Here is a 14,881-nt window from a genome sequence, read left to right as displayed (position 1 = left end):
GAATAAGAAACAGGAGTAGGAAGGTGGAGAACGTAGCTAATAAAACCCACGTGTAAAACAAGAGAGGACAAAATTCACACAGCATCTCAAGGTGGGAAACAGAAGAAAATTCTTACATATCACAGCAGGGTTGAAAGGGGTAAGTGTTATGGGAAATTGGAAAATAAACACATAAGAATAAAGCTACCATACTGATGAGAGATGACAGAAGACTGCTATGTTACACATGCTGGGAAGAGTTTTAACAGTCAGTGAGTATTACAGCCAACTGGAAGTTGGAAGAAAGTAGAATCACTAGGTTTATTATATACCACAGCCAGAACTGTGGTGTGGTGAACACTGGCACGGGAAGAGACTTGAAAAGACTGTTCATAGCTGACTTTATAAGAGTGAAGAGAGAAACACATGGCCTCACTCTGATGTCACTGTAACTGAGGGAATGAATGAGGTTTACAATCTTGAAAGAGAGGCAACCAGTGAGGAATCTGACACCACTGGCTTCTTATTAAAGCCCCAGTTCTCCTTCAGCTTCCAGGACACCACTATCTCATTTCTGCTTCTTCCTCTTTGTTCATTCCTTCTTTGCCCGCCTTATCCCCTTATTAAATGCTCTTGCTCTCCAGGCTTTCCTCACCCTGCACACTCTCCCTAAGCTTTCTCATCTATGCCTATGCCTTCAAGTGACCAAAATATTTCTCCAACTCAAGACTTCTTCCATGAGTACCAGGTTCAAGTTTCTTACTATTTTCTGTAAATTTCTTCCTACCTGTCCTGTAAGAACCTCATATATAAGCTTTTCCATAACTGATTTCATATTATCTCCTATCCTAATGATAGCACACCCCCCACCCAATGATTCAAGACTTAGCTCGAGCTCCTTAACATTTTCTATCCATTCTTTTCTATCTATCCCTTCTGTTATTGTCTTAGCCCAAATCCTCATAATCTTACCCTTTAACTACTATAATCAAGTTTCCTAAATGTCAATAAAAGCAGTGGTATATTTAAAGCTCATAGGATTGGGATGTTTCCCCATAAAAAGTCATCCTATATCTCTCTGAGATGCAATATAAACTTGCAAAGCAACTTCACTTCAATCTCAAATTTCACAGCAATTTTAATACATTTTCTTGTTTGACCCTCTTGGGCCCACCTTCTCAAAAAAACAAGCATAACCTTGAAAGAGACGGTAGACCTTTACAAATAAGGAAGCTGACACTCAGAGAAACTAAGTGATTTGTCTAGTCCTTCAAAATAATATTCTACATATTTTTCCCCTTTTCCAGGGCAGGAAAAAAATTCCTGAAATTTAAGAGGAAAAAAGGAAATATCAAGTTTTTAAAGTCAGGGCTTACAATCTTAATATACTAAATTTTGTGTCATATGTAAGCAACTCTACTCATTTTTATGAATTAGATGAAGGTAGGACATTTTATTCAATAAAGTGAAAGGATTATAAGCACAAATCCTCATCTTCAAAAGCAGGTGACCTGTACACAAACAGAATCTCTCACATGCATAACTACATTCCTTCAAGGAGTCTTCTGAGAATCAAAAAAATATTAAGTTACATTTAATAGCATGCTAAGTATGTTATACTATGCTTAATACTGACCACTGGGAAAATCTGACGAGGTAGTATTTTCACCCATGTACAAACTAACTGGGAGTTTACTTGCATTCATAATTTACCTCTAAGAATAGATTTTGAATCGGGAGAAAACAAAACTGCAGATGTATTTCACCTACCATAAACCTCACTTGTTTATCTCTCTAGTTTTCAGAAAGAATATTTAACATGCTATTAAAAGATGTTTTTAAATATTTAACATATTTTATAAAGCATAGATATACAAAAAATCTTTAGCCTCTACTTGTTTACTCCAATGTGATCACCTTGGAAAGATTATCAAATACTGTAGGCGTGCTGCTGCTGCTAAGTACTTACAACATAAAATCTTGTTCCCAGGAAGGTTGATCGCCACGAACTGCTACAGTCGTGCTCTTCACATTTTGCACTTTCAGGGTCACATATGTGTTAAATTTGTCTTTGAAAAAAATGCAAAACAAAGACGTAATACTTAGTGCTAAGATTGTTCCCCAATCTCACAAAGCCCTTGGAATTAAGTAATGTCCAAATTACAGTATTATATGTAGAAAAAAAAATGAAACTATATATTGTACAATATAGCATCACTCTAAGCATAGAGCTATAAAAAATTATAAAATACATACTCTTCTCAAAAGCATAGTCTATAACAGTGTTTTTCAAATTTAAGAAATATATTTTATATTTGACCATTGGATACACAAACACACATATAAATGAAAACAAAAGCTTGATGAAATGTAAAATGTGATACATTGATATTTCCTCTTCTAACTTATTTAATTAAAATATTAATCATAACCAACTAAACTGATTTTATAGCCCACCTGCAGACTGAAAAAATAATCTAATTAATATTGTAGGAAAGATATGTAAATTTAATAAAATGTAGAAATAAAAAAAGTGGTAAAGGATTGCGGAAGAGGAAAGAGTTACCTCTCATTGTTGACAAGGACAAGAATTGAGGAAAAATCCTCATAAAGGAAGTAGATTTCAAGCTTGTTCAATTCAGGTTGGCCTAAAAGCACAACTTACATAAAAAGAAGTATTATCCCAGAGTCGGGAAAAGGAAATTCTCTAACCTAAGAGTTTAAGTTGAATACTAAACAAAGGTAGGTGACCTGGAACTCAAAATTCAGAAATTTGACCTACTGCTTAACACAGTACATTTTGTATCCACACTACTACCTTTGTGTCAGCCATGATTATTATGTAACTTTATAAAATGAAAAAAAAGACTATCAGGTTTTTTTTTTTACAAGACTATCATTTTTGATTCAACAAATTGTCAGATTGCTTAAAATGATTATCTAATGTTAGAGATGTGAGAAAATGTTAGAGATGTCATGTACCTTCTCTTAAGTATCATTAAAAATTATGTTTTTTTTTTTTTTAACCAGTGGGGAGAGGTAAGGGAGGAGGCGCAATGCACGAAAGAAAAAGGGTTACTATGGGATTGTATGAAATAATCTGTGTGAAACTTTTGAAAATTATAAAATACTATAGAATTTTTTTAATTATGTTAGCTTTATACTTAGGCATGGCAGGTTTACCACAATTATACCAAAGATCAATGAGGATATAAGCCCACCCACATGAGGGAATCCCCATCCATATCCAGTAGTAGCAATGCAGTAGACCACTGGGCAACATTTTTTATCACAGGAGTTTATAATCCATTCCCTGTATCCCACCATAGCTGACCAGACCCACGGTAGATGCCACCCAAAAGCAGTCAGCAATCCATGGGCTGGCCCAAAGCTGAGACCATTATGATTTCCTCTCAAAAGATTTGAAAAAGGGAAAACCAAGAAATAGTAACAACTGACTGGTGCCGAAGCTAGGAGAGGCATATACATTCCTCTGAAGCAGCCATTATGGGCTGTGTGCAAGACAAGCATGAAAAGCCAGCTGGAAGAGAAAGGAGAGCAGCACAGATTCACCCGGAGCCAATGGAGAGAGTAGTAAGCTCAGAAACTGCTTTAGTTCCAGTTATATCCAAAGTTTGTTTGGTTTTTTAGATTTTCTTAGGTTCCCAATCATTGTTTTTTACCCCCAGTAATCCCTAGTACCCTCCTTTTGCCCCAGAAGAAACCAAACTAAGTCTTTGTAACTTGACATTCACAATTAAAGAAATGTGTATTAAACAAGAAGATACCATTTTCACCTTCACATGGGCAAAGGTTAAAAAGTTTCATATTATCTAATGTTGATAAGGATTTGGGAAAATAAACATTCATATACTTTTGGTCTAAGCGTAAGCTAGCAAAAACTTTCAGAAGCACAATCTGGCAGCAGCTATCAAGTTTGTTTAAAATACATGCCTTTGGCCTAGCAATTCTCTGCTTCTCAACTCAAGTGTACAGATACATTTACAAAAGCAGGCAATGATAAATGCACAAGAATATTTATTGCTTACAATAGAAAGAAAAAAAAGCATATGACCTAAATATTCAATGAGGGACCTAGGGTGCAACAAAATTCTGTAGAATACCTTAAAAGAAAGAACCAGATATATGTACACATACACATACACAAGAAAAGAACTTCATGATATGTTGTTGGAAAAAAAGCAGGTTGCACAAGCTGATCCATTAGTGTATACATGCACAGACACAGAAAAAGTCTGAAAAGGTATATAAAAACTTCAAAACAGTTACTTCTGAGAAGAAATGAATTGGCCAAGAAGTAAGAAGACTAACTTTTCACTAAATAGACACAGACAGATTTTTTTAATGTTTTACAACAGCACTGATTCTTTTCCAACTTTACTGTGGTATAATTGGCAATTTAAAATTGTATATACTTAAGGTGTACAACTTGATAATTTTATATACATATACAACATGAAATAATCAGCACAATCAAGCTAATTAACATTCATCACCACCTCCCAGTTATCATTTTCTCTTGGGGAGGGAGGCAGAGAAGGGTGTTGAGAACACTTAAGAGCTACCCTCTTAGCAAATTTCAAGTGTAATACCTGTTAACTATAGACACATTTTTGCACATTAGATCTCCAGAAATTATTTATTTTGCATAACTGAAACTGTGTACGCTCTGACCAACATCTCCCCATATTGCTTTTTAATAATTTAATGAAGCTAGTGAATTTAAGTTAATAAATCAAATGAAATTAATGCTTTTTTGAAAGACTGCTCTTAATTCATAGCAAGTATGGAGAGAAGGACATAATAATTAAAGGCCAGCCTTACCTGGTGAACCCTGGAATTTGGCTCTTTTAACTGTAAAAGAGAAAAAAAGAACACCATGAAGAATTTTTGCAAATTAATTTATTTAACCAGCATTTCTTGAGTAACTACTATGTGCCAAGATTAGACTTAAAAATCTAGCCCTACATCTAAATCATTAGAGAAAAAAAGCTGGGACTTCTGATCAAAGCTTGAAGGCAGAGAGTTAGAACATCCCTTAAAAGTAATCCAATTTAATCTCATACTCAATGCAGAAATCTCTCACAGCCTCCTAACAAGGAGGCAGAGGGAACTAAATTACTCCTGTGGCAAGCAACCAATTTCATGTCATTTATCTTTTAAGGTTTAAATTATCTATGTTCTTTATTTAAAACCCAACATAGAAAATTCCCTCATTCCATTCAGGCCAAGAGAAGGGCACAGCAGGCTAAATCTAGACAATAGGTTTTAAACAAGAGTGAGAAGTAACTTCTTTCTGGGAATAAGCAGATCTCAAGAATTCCCTTCCAAATGATCACAAAGAACTCTGTTTCCAAAACCTCAGTGGAGAACTGCAAAAGATAGAATCCCACACTGGGATTCTAGCATGCTATCTCTTAGGAAAGGTCAAAGACTATACCTGCAGGAAAACTGCTAAACTCTAGAAAGCAAAGCGTTAGCTATCTTTCTGTCAATGATGATTAGGGCTAAGTGCCAAAAGGTGGGGGGAGGGGGGATTCCAAGACATAATGCCTGAAAAAGATATTCAGAGTACAGATCTGCCATTCTCCTTGCCCTGCATTACAGCTGAAAGCTCACCTTAGCTGACATCCAAGCCCTGCTTTTTCCAAGAGATGGGTGATTCAGTACCTTTGACAAGGTCCTCTCTATTCTCCTCTCCATTTAGCAGCACTTAGTGCTAAAATCCATTTGTTTTTATTGAATCAAAATATGTCTCCTCTGGACTGCCCCTTGTGGTCTCGTGTCAATTACCCTTTCCAATTATTCTTCAATAATTTCATTTAATTCAAGATTTACTGTAAAAGCTACAGTAATCAAGACAGTGTGGCAGTGGCACAAAAATAGACATAGACCAATAGACTAAAATATATATACATATAAATATATAAAATCGACTGTATAATGTTATTATAAAAACATATATCCTTATCTCATACCACATGCAAAATCTAACTTGAAATGAATTACTACTAGAACTAAATATAAGAGCTAAAACTATAAAACATCTAGAAGAAAACATAAGAGAAAATCTTAATGACCTTGGGGGGTTAGGCAAAGATTTCTTAAACTGGATACAAAAAACATGACAAAAGCCCACACTTCCTGCAGTCCACAGCTTTCTCCCTGCAATACAGTACTAGTACTAAATCCACACCAACTGAACCAGCTAATGCTTCAATTTATGCCCACACGAACCAAAGCAAAGGAAAATTCTGAAAAATATAGTGATGTGCATAGAGTAAACAAAACCAAGTTGCAAACCAGTAATATATATCTGATTTTATTCACGCATAAACATTTCTGAAAGTCTTTAAATATCATTGCTAAGCTTCCACTTTACTTCATATCTATTTATCAAAACTTAAAGGGAATACTGATGAAGTATACGTAACTATGTTACCCTGTTCTTGGGAAAAAATAACCTAATTTCTCAAAGAATCAAAGCTACTTCTCAAACCAAAAGACAAACAACTACTTACGTCAAACTTTAACTAACAAAGCCAATGACTAATTCTAAAGTAAACAGAGTCCAGGTTATAAATGAGCATGTACAAATGCTCAAATATATATATTTAAATGTTTTCTAAATAAATACACCTCAGTTGGAATAGAGTTTACATTAACACACAATCAGATTTCTATGGTTACTGTTTATCAGAAATAATTCTGGCTTGGTTATACAGACAGCACAAGGTCAGTCTAGCCATCTATCCACCTAATTCCTTCATTAGACAGTTTGTTCAGGCTACAGTACAGTGAAAGGAAAATCTGGACATTATTTGAGTCATTCAGCTTAATGTTTTAACTTCAATTATAGTAAAACCATTATAGTAAAATCTCTTATCTTGCACATAAATCATAACTACTTCTTGGTCTTTATTAAAATCCATTAAATATCCCATAGGGAAGCCAACAGGTTATTAAATTGCTGATATATAGCAGATATATACACACATTAAACAAAATCAAATGTTTACTGAGCATTACTTATTATGTGAAAGATTCTGTGGTCCTGCTTAAGATATCTCAAACTAGCTACAAGCTAGAATTCAAGTCATTAATGTATGTGTGTGTGTGTGTGTGTGTACACACGTGGACACGTACACACATGTGGTGTGGTTCTTAGTAACTTACCTCTCTTCTCCAGTTGTAACAAAAAGTAGAGCCCTAGACCTCAAGAAAGGTAGCAAGTTTTCAGGACATGATGGAAACAGCATTTAAAGATTATAGCAAGAAACATCTGTTAATACCCTAAAAGGAGAACAAAGGTTGTAAGTGACTTTAGATTGGCGTTCTGATAGAAATGGCTGGGTCACTCCAATGAAAGCAACAGATACTGACACCACAAAGACACAGTCCTCAAATATCAAATATTGGTGTCATTTCATTTCAGTGATTTCTTGTGATTTCATTATAGTGATCTCTTAACTGTAAGCAGATTGGAATCATTGATGCAGCAATTAATACATTCCCTTGTCTGTTTTATTTGGGTTTTTATACACATTTTCAAATAACTTATAAACTGTCATAATTTCAAATGAAGCACTACACTGGCACCTCTTAGCTTACCAGAGGTTTAGCTTACTAGACGCTTCTACAAGATTCTTTCCAGTTCTCAAAAATTAAAGATATAAACCCAGAGAACCATGTCAAATTCTACTCTATATGGTAATATTCCACTAGGAAAAAGAAATCAGGGTAAAGTGTATATAAAGTATAATACAATTTTGTGTAAAGGAAAAAAGTTTACGTATATAAACACAATACAGAGAAGACCGATGGAATTACAATTTTTTTCTCTTGATGTATTTTCCAAAATTTTCAAAGTGAGCATATATTGCTCTTATTATAATGAGGAAAATAAATTGTCACCAAAGCTTTCTCTACCATCCCCTAGATGAAATCTGTTCTATTTTAGTTTTAGTCTATAATGTCACATCATACTTTGTCCTATATCACAGTTAGTCTCTCATACCTGTCTTCCCTGCATACTGGTTGAAGAATGGACCACAACTGCTTATCTTTGTAAGCAACATAATATAGTGTATACAATGATGTCTAATATGTGTTCTTTAAGGCTGTATTGTGCTTCAGATGAAAACAGTAAGGCATATTAGGCTAATTTGATACAGAGCACAGGACAAACTTTGAACTTTAGTCTCTTGAATAAACTCCCGTTGAATCCACAACAAAAACTAATACATACACTAAATGATAGATAGATATTCCAACATGATAGTTCTCTTAGTCAGATACAGTCAAGACTAGTAGATGCTAAAATCTTCTAGTATCAGTTGCCTAAGAACAGCCAACCAGGACTTTGCCAGACCTAGCCAAGTAGGAAAATTTACAATTTTATCTAAGTTGATTTAGTATATAATGTCCCAATATAATGACTACCTTTCTCATTTTACATGAAAAGTAGTTGTATTTCAGTGGCACAAGTATCATCTTGCCCACTTGACAAAAGATAATTAAGAGAAGAGAGAAAATTTTAGTCTTAACCTAGTGAGACTCAAAAAACAGTTCTCCTGAATTCAAAATCCTGGATTTTCCATTATACTATAGGTCCTCCCAAGGGGAAAAAAAAAGGAATTTAAGTTGTGAACACTATTAAACTAGAGCCATAATGAACTCTCCAGTCTATAAAACACCTGCTATAATGTTGCCCCTGAAAACATCCTAAGCAAACAGAAACCATAGCTAGAGTGAGACTGTTTCACAGCCAACAGTGCACAAAACCATCTTCCCCTAAACTTTATTATAAGACTTTTTCATGTTTCAAAGCACTATCGTATATTATTAATTTTATAGTTTGTAGTTTATAGTTAGTCAGAAAAATATAAATTCACGTTTACAGTACATAAAAGTACTAACTTCCGTGGGCCAAATGCCCTTATATGTAAAATGAGAATAATAAAGATAAACAAAGTTATTACAAGACTTAAATTATTAATCCTATCTGCCTATTAGCAGAGAGGTTGACAAAGAGTAAGGGCTCATAAAATGTTAGCTTCAGTATTCTATTGATTCTAAAATGATAGGACATTTTCTCCTATTTTAACAACTTTGAAATCAAAATGTGTTTTACAATCAATGATGTATCATAGATCAATAGTATTTTTTCTTATGATACATAAAATGATACTTCTTACAATCTCTGGGATCTTACAGTTGATAAAAATGCAGTATACTATGATGATGCTGAGTAAATGTTTACCCTGCCACCATTCCTCCACCCAACAGATCCACAAAGAATAGACCAAATCTATACCTCTAACTCTGATCTCCCAAGTCATGTTTCAAACTGTAATATGTGGACAGACTGGCAGCATCTCAAATTTAACACACCCAAAACCAAAATCATCATCTCCTTAGAAGCTATTCTTTGTTTCCCATCCCAATTAATGACATCATAAAGAAAAACCTGACTCCACCTTTACTCCTTCCTCTTCCTCTCCCAGCTGAGGCCTTTTCTGTCTCTCAGTTGGAATCAAACACTCCATCTCTGAACCCCATTTTATTTTGTACCTCTATTTTAGAAATTACCACACTGTATCTTGCAACATATTTAGTTCTACATATGGCTGTCTCCCCATCTTGGCTCTCAGTTTCTTGAGGACAAGGCCCATTTCCTACTCATGTTTCTATACCCTGGTAATTAGTTCAATGCCTCACCCACAGCAAAGTGCTCAATAAATGTTTATGGACGTGATCACATCCTCTTTGTTAATAAGTTTGAGAATACTTAAGCCTCTATAGAGGAATAAAAGGGAACAGCCAAGAATAAAAGTGACTATAGTTACAAAGGAATTTTACACACATGATCTCATTTAGAGTTTAATTCTCAACTCTGAGGTACACTGAACAAATAGTAACACTTATTTTTTAATTGTGGCTTAACAGTCAAGAGGCTGGCCAAAAGTTTTCTGTGATAGAAAAAAGAATTCAAACTCAAATCCAATTACAAATTCTGTGCTTCAGTCTATAAATTTTTATCCTTCTGCCCCTCCCCCTCAGTCTCATTCTCACTAACTTTCCACCCCAATGTGGCCCACAAGGCCCTCTGGTTGTGTCCTACCTACCTCCCCAGTTTCATCCTGACCCAGTTTTCCCTTCCTGTGTGCATGCCAGCTGTATTTGCCCTCTTTCAGCTCCTCCTCCTCACAAGGCCTTTGCACATTCTGTTTCCTCTGCCTAGAATATTCTTCTTTCCTTGCCTAAGGCCTCCTCTTCTTCCAGATCTCAGTTCAATCTTCACTTCATTTGTTAAGGCTTCTCTGACCTGAGTAGGTAACTTTCCCTATCACATGGTCTCATAACAACATGTACTCTCTTATAGCACAAATCATCATTGTATTTTTTTCCTAGTTGTAATTTTAAATTAATTTGTATGATTCTTCTTTGCTTAATGTCTAGCTCCCTCCCTATACAACTTCCAGGAAGGCAAGGGGTTTTTTAAAATCACAATCCTGCCCCAGGTACCTGGCATAATAACTGCTGAAAGAATGAATGAATGAAACCTTTAGCACTCTCTTTAAGCTTGCTAAATCATCCTCACCTCCTCACTTTACAAAGAAATCATTTATCTTCTCCACTTACCCCCATTTCATCTTGACTTTGTTCTTCATACAGATCTCTTCCCTTCAAGCTCCAAACATTCAAATTTGCTCTTTCTAAAGACCACTCTCAACCCTCCCCTTTACTGCAAAACTTCTGAATGAGTAGCCTATACTTGCTGATTTCACTTTATCATTTCTCCAATACTCCTCAACCACTGTGATATGATGCCTACACTCATACTGCTCTAGTTTTCAAATCCAATGACCTTGTAATTTTTTTTATCCTCAACCAGTACCTTCCATCTCTATCATCTGATCATTCCTTCTTCAAACTCCTTCTAGTCTAGACTTCAGACACTGACACAGCATCTCTATTTTCCTGCAGTTCTGACCATACCTATCAATTCTTCTGCCCATTCTCTTAGCTACAACATAAGCTCATTTTTCTCCTCTTTTATCCTCTATATGCAGTTTTATTCAAGCTATTTTATTTGATTTTACTACCAACTACCTACAACTCCTAAATATTTATCTCTAACACAGGTTTCTCTGTTAAGCTATAGAACCTACATTTTCTGGTACCATTTTCAGCAGTCATCTGCAACGAGACTGATACTTCTAAACTCAACATATTTTATAGACAATTTATCTTACAGACACCGTAAACTCAACTGAACCTAACAACTTTCCTTCCTCTCTATGTATTTTCTTCCTCAAAGAAGTCTAGGATGACTTCCTGACGTAGTTAAACAGATGTCATAGAGCTGGAGGAAGACCATTAATACTATTTCTATATTAAAATAAGTGCTCAGTCTATTCCTCGAACAGTACTAATCATTTTTACAATTACCTCAGCAATACTTCGCTATAGATACTTTCACCATCTCTAGTACTACAAGCCACTATCCACCTCTCACCTGAACACTCCAAGCAGGCACCTGCTTCCAGTGTTGCTAGCCATGGCTTCCTACCCCAATCCATTCACCACATACTGACCATTTGTAAAATATAAATCAAAGCATCACTCTTACTTACAATCGTTCAATGGCTTCCAATGCTGTATGTCACTCTTCTTTCCAATAACCCCTTCTTTTTCTCCTTCCACTCACAGTATTTGCTTCCAGTTCACTTTGCCTGAAAAATTTACCTCTGATCTCTGACTCATGGTTCCTTCTCATCATTCAGGTCTCAGGTCAAATGTCACCTTCTCATTGAGGCCTTCCTGTACAACACTACTTCAAATAGCTCTCCCACTCGGATCACTCTCAATCCCTTTATCCTACTTCTTCATCTTCGCTGTACTCATTATCTGAAATTATATTACTTTTTTGTGTGTATTGTCCTTTAATAGAATGAAACTCCATTAAGAATAGGAGCTTCATAAATACTTTGAATGGATATATGAATCTTAAAGACGTACAAATCAAGGTTCAATCAGTTTAAGTAACACATATAAGGATATACAACTTATAAGCAGTGGAGCTGATATATTCACCAACTCAGGTCTGCCTAAATCCAAATTTCTAACATCTGCACCACTCTAGTAAAGTATACTGAGAATAAAAGCTAGACAGACAGACTGAAGAATATAATCAGATAGTCAGGTGGTGAAGTTTAAAACTATAAAATCAGAGTATAGTACAGGGAACTATATTCAATAGATCGTAATAACCTATAAAGAAAAAGAATATATATGTATATATAACTGAATCACTATGTTGTATACCAGAAACTAACACAACATTGTAAATCAACTATACTTCAATTAAAAAACAAATAAATAAGTGATCATACAAAAAAACCTATAAAAGCAGACCACCATTCCACATAGTGACATGTTCTATGATATGATCATGGATGTTGATGGCTGAAATGAGGTGAACAGAGGTTTATATCTGTATCATTTACCCCCCTCTCCTTGGCAAGCAGATTTCCTTCATCCATCTGCAGATGAAGTCTCTACAAATTTGGCTCAAAATTGACAGAAAACAAACGAGCTAGCCCTTGGAATCATCTTTATCCCACTTTGAATCACATGTAAAAGCAATTACCTTTCCATTGCCCAGCTCCTCAGTTGCTAGACAGATCTTCCTTACTCCCTGTCCTCTAGCCTCTTCTCAATATCACACACAGTGAAACACTACAGAAATTAATAAACAGCTGCAAGAGAAAATTAATAGCCTAACACAATCTACAGGCCTATTTGTTCTCCACAGTCCCAAATAAGTACTAAGTACTTAATGCACAGAAATAGAAGAAACAGAAGCAGCGCCAGGGGGAAAAAAGGGATGTCTTTATTTCCAAACGACTAAGAACTGATTTTCCCTATTCAGATAATTCTTCAGGAGAAAACAGTTTGTATAACATACACCCTAGCACAAACTTTCTCCTGTTGTATTTTCACCACATATTTTATCACTATGGGGTTCACTAGCACCAAAAAAGAAACCACCATGACTCTTTTTCCTTTGATGTCATGGGCTTCTCTTAAATGTTTGGTGGATAGTTGCTTTTGGAGACTACATTTGAGAATCAACAATTCATTTTTACTGAAGAAGACAAACAGAAGAATGAAACAGTTTCCTTTATGAAGCTGAACACAAAATTCTACCACATGCCTACATCTTTATTTCATTTCTCATTAACCACAGAAAAGACCACAATAAAGCAGGAAATGCAAAGTTGTTTATCTAACTTTCCTTACCAGGAGTAGCTACACTTAAGGATTCCGTACAGAAGGAAATATGTTATTTTTCCAGAACCTTAGGAAAATGGATTTCACTGCTTTTCTCTGACAGTTCAAATCTCACCAAGAAATTTTCCTTTATGTTCAATCTAAATTACTCCTGCAATAACTTAAATGCCTCTAACTTCCTCCCCACTTAATTCAACCTACACATGGTCACCAGATTAACACACACAGTAAAGCAGTGCTTTCATTGGGTAGAGTCAAATTTAACAAACCTGTACAATGACACTGTCTTAGACACTCTGAGATACATATATTACTTCATTTAATCTTCACAACAATCCTATTTGCAGGATATTTAAATAGTTTTTAAGCGTCTCCCACAAGGTATTTATTAGTTGCAGGGGAGTGGAGAATAAACAGGAGAGAAATCAAATAATATCTGACTGAGTAGTCAAAATTAACATCACCAGTGAAAGACAGTCAGCGTGTGCTTTCTGAAGTGATACCCTGAGAAGGACACACCATCAACTATGTAGTACTCCAATACAGGATCATTAATATCACACAAACCCCAAATAAGGAACACTCCACTAGAAAAGGAGAGGGGTTGTAGTCTTTTTAAAATGCCAATTTTTAAAAAAAATTTAAAGGCTGTAAAAATGTTCCATATTGAAGGAAGTTAAAGAGACATGACCACTAATCATAATACCACCTCTTAGACTGGATACTGCACTAGGAAGAGAAAAATGCTGTAATGGACATTTGACAAAACTGGAATATAAATAGCAGACTAAAAATACTGTTATTATTGCTAAATTTACTAAAAGAGATAACTGTACTATGGTTATGTCACTTTCTTCTTAGGAAATACACTATGAAGTACCTGGGGGTAGAAAGCCATAATGTCTGTAACTTATCCTTAAATGATTGTTCTCTGTAGTATTTTTATATCTGCAAATTTTCCCTAAGTCTGAAATTATTTCTAGATAAAAAGTTTTTTTTAATTACTGACATGAGAAACCATGTGAAAATGGAGCTCGATGAAAAAAGAAAAATGGACAGGGCGAATGGTCAAACAGTATGTAACTGTATGGGGGAAAATCCGAAAAGATGTATGTCAAAATACTAACAGTGAGAGGCTCCTAATGGCCAAAGATGGACAATTTGCAATATCAATAAGTTAACAACCACATGGATTAAAGCACATCAAATATGCTTAAATCTATGACTTCATAATAATACTGAAAACAACAGCAACTAATTGGTCACTGTTGGAGGACACGAAGGGACCAAATCACTATTTTCAAAATTGGTAAATAAAAAGAAAGAAGCATTTATCCTGATTTTCTTATAAAAACTCATTTGGTAGCTAAATAGTGAATATGATTTCTCTTTATTGAAATATTCCAACTAAAAAAGTGAAGGAATAATTAAGTTAGAATGTCACTATTTTACAGCCCCTAATTGACAGACTAAAGCATCAGCAGGCCTGAACACTGCAAAAAAGAGAGAGGGAGAACATTAGACAGTCTGGGTCTTCTAGTGAAGGACCCAATACCACCCATGAAGTAGGTGTCACAAAAAA

The 14,881-nt window shown here is 35.1% G+C and overlaps 1 protein-coding gene across 7 annotated transcripts in view; it reads right to left on the bottom strand.

The window, feature by feature from the left end:
• LOC102504108 (protein unc-13 homolog B) overlaps positions 1-14,881 on the bottom strand; it is a 167,050-nt gene that overhangs the window by 144,357 nt on the left and 7,812 nt on the right. For all 7 annotated transcript variants that reach the window (XM_014561924.2, XM_014561932.2, XM_032477923.1 and 4 more), the window contains exons 2-3: positions 4,825-4,854; positions 1,949-2,048 (exon numbers count right to left, since the gene is read on the bottom strand). In XM_014561924.2, coding sequence (XP_014417410.1) covers positions 1,949-2,048; positions 4,825-4,854 — 130 coding nt within the window. The remainder of the gene's footprint in view (positions 1-1,948; positions 2,049-4,824; positions 4,855-14,881) is intronic.

The sequence above is a fragment of the Camelus ferus genome, chromosome 4 (assembly GCF_009834535.1).
Source record: "Camelus ferus isolate YT-003-E chromosome 4, BCGSAC_Cfer_1.0, whole genome shotgun sequence".
In the NCBI taxonomy this organism is placed as follows: Eukaryota; Metazoa; Chordata; class Mammalia; order Artiodactyla; family Camelidae; genus Camelus; species Camelus ferus.
Note: the sequence above shows the minus strand (reverse complement) of the source record. Positions and strands in the feature narration are given on the sequence as shown.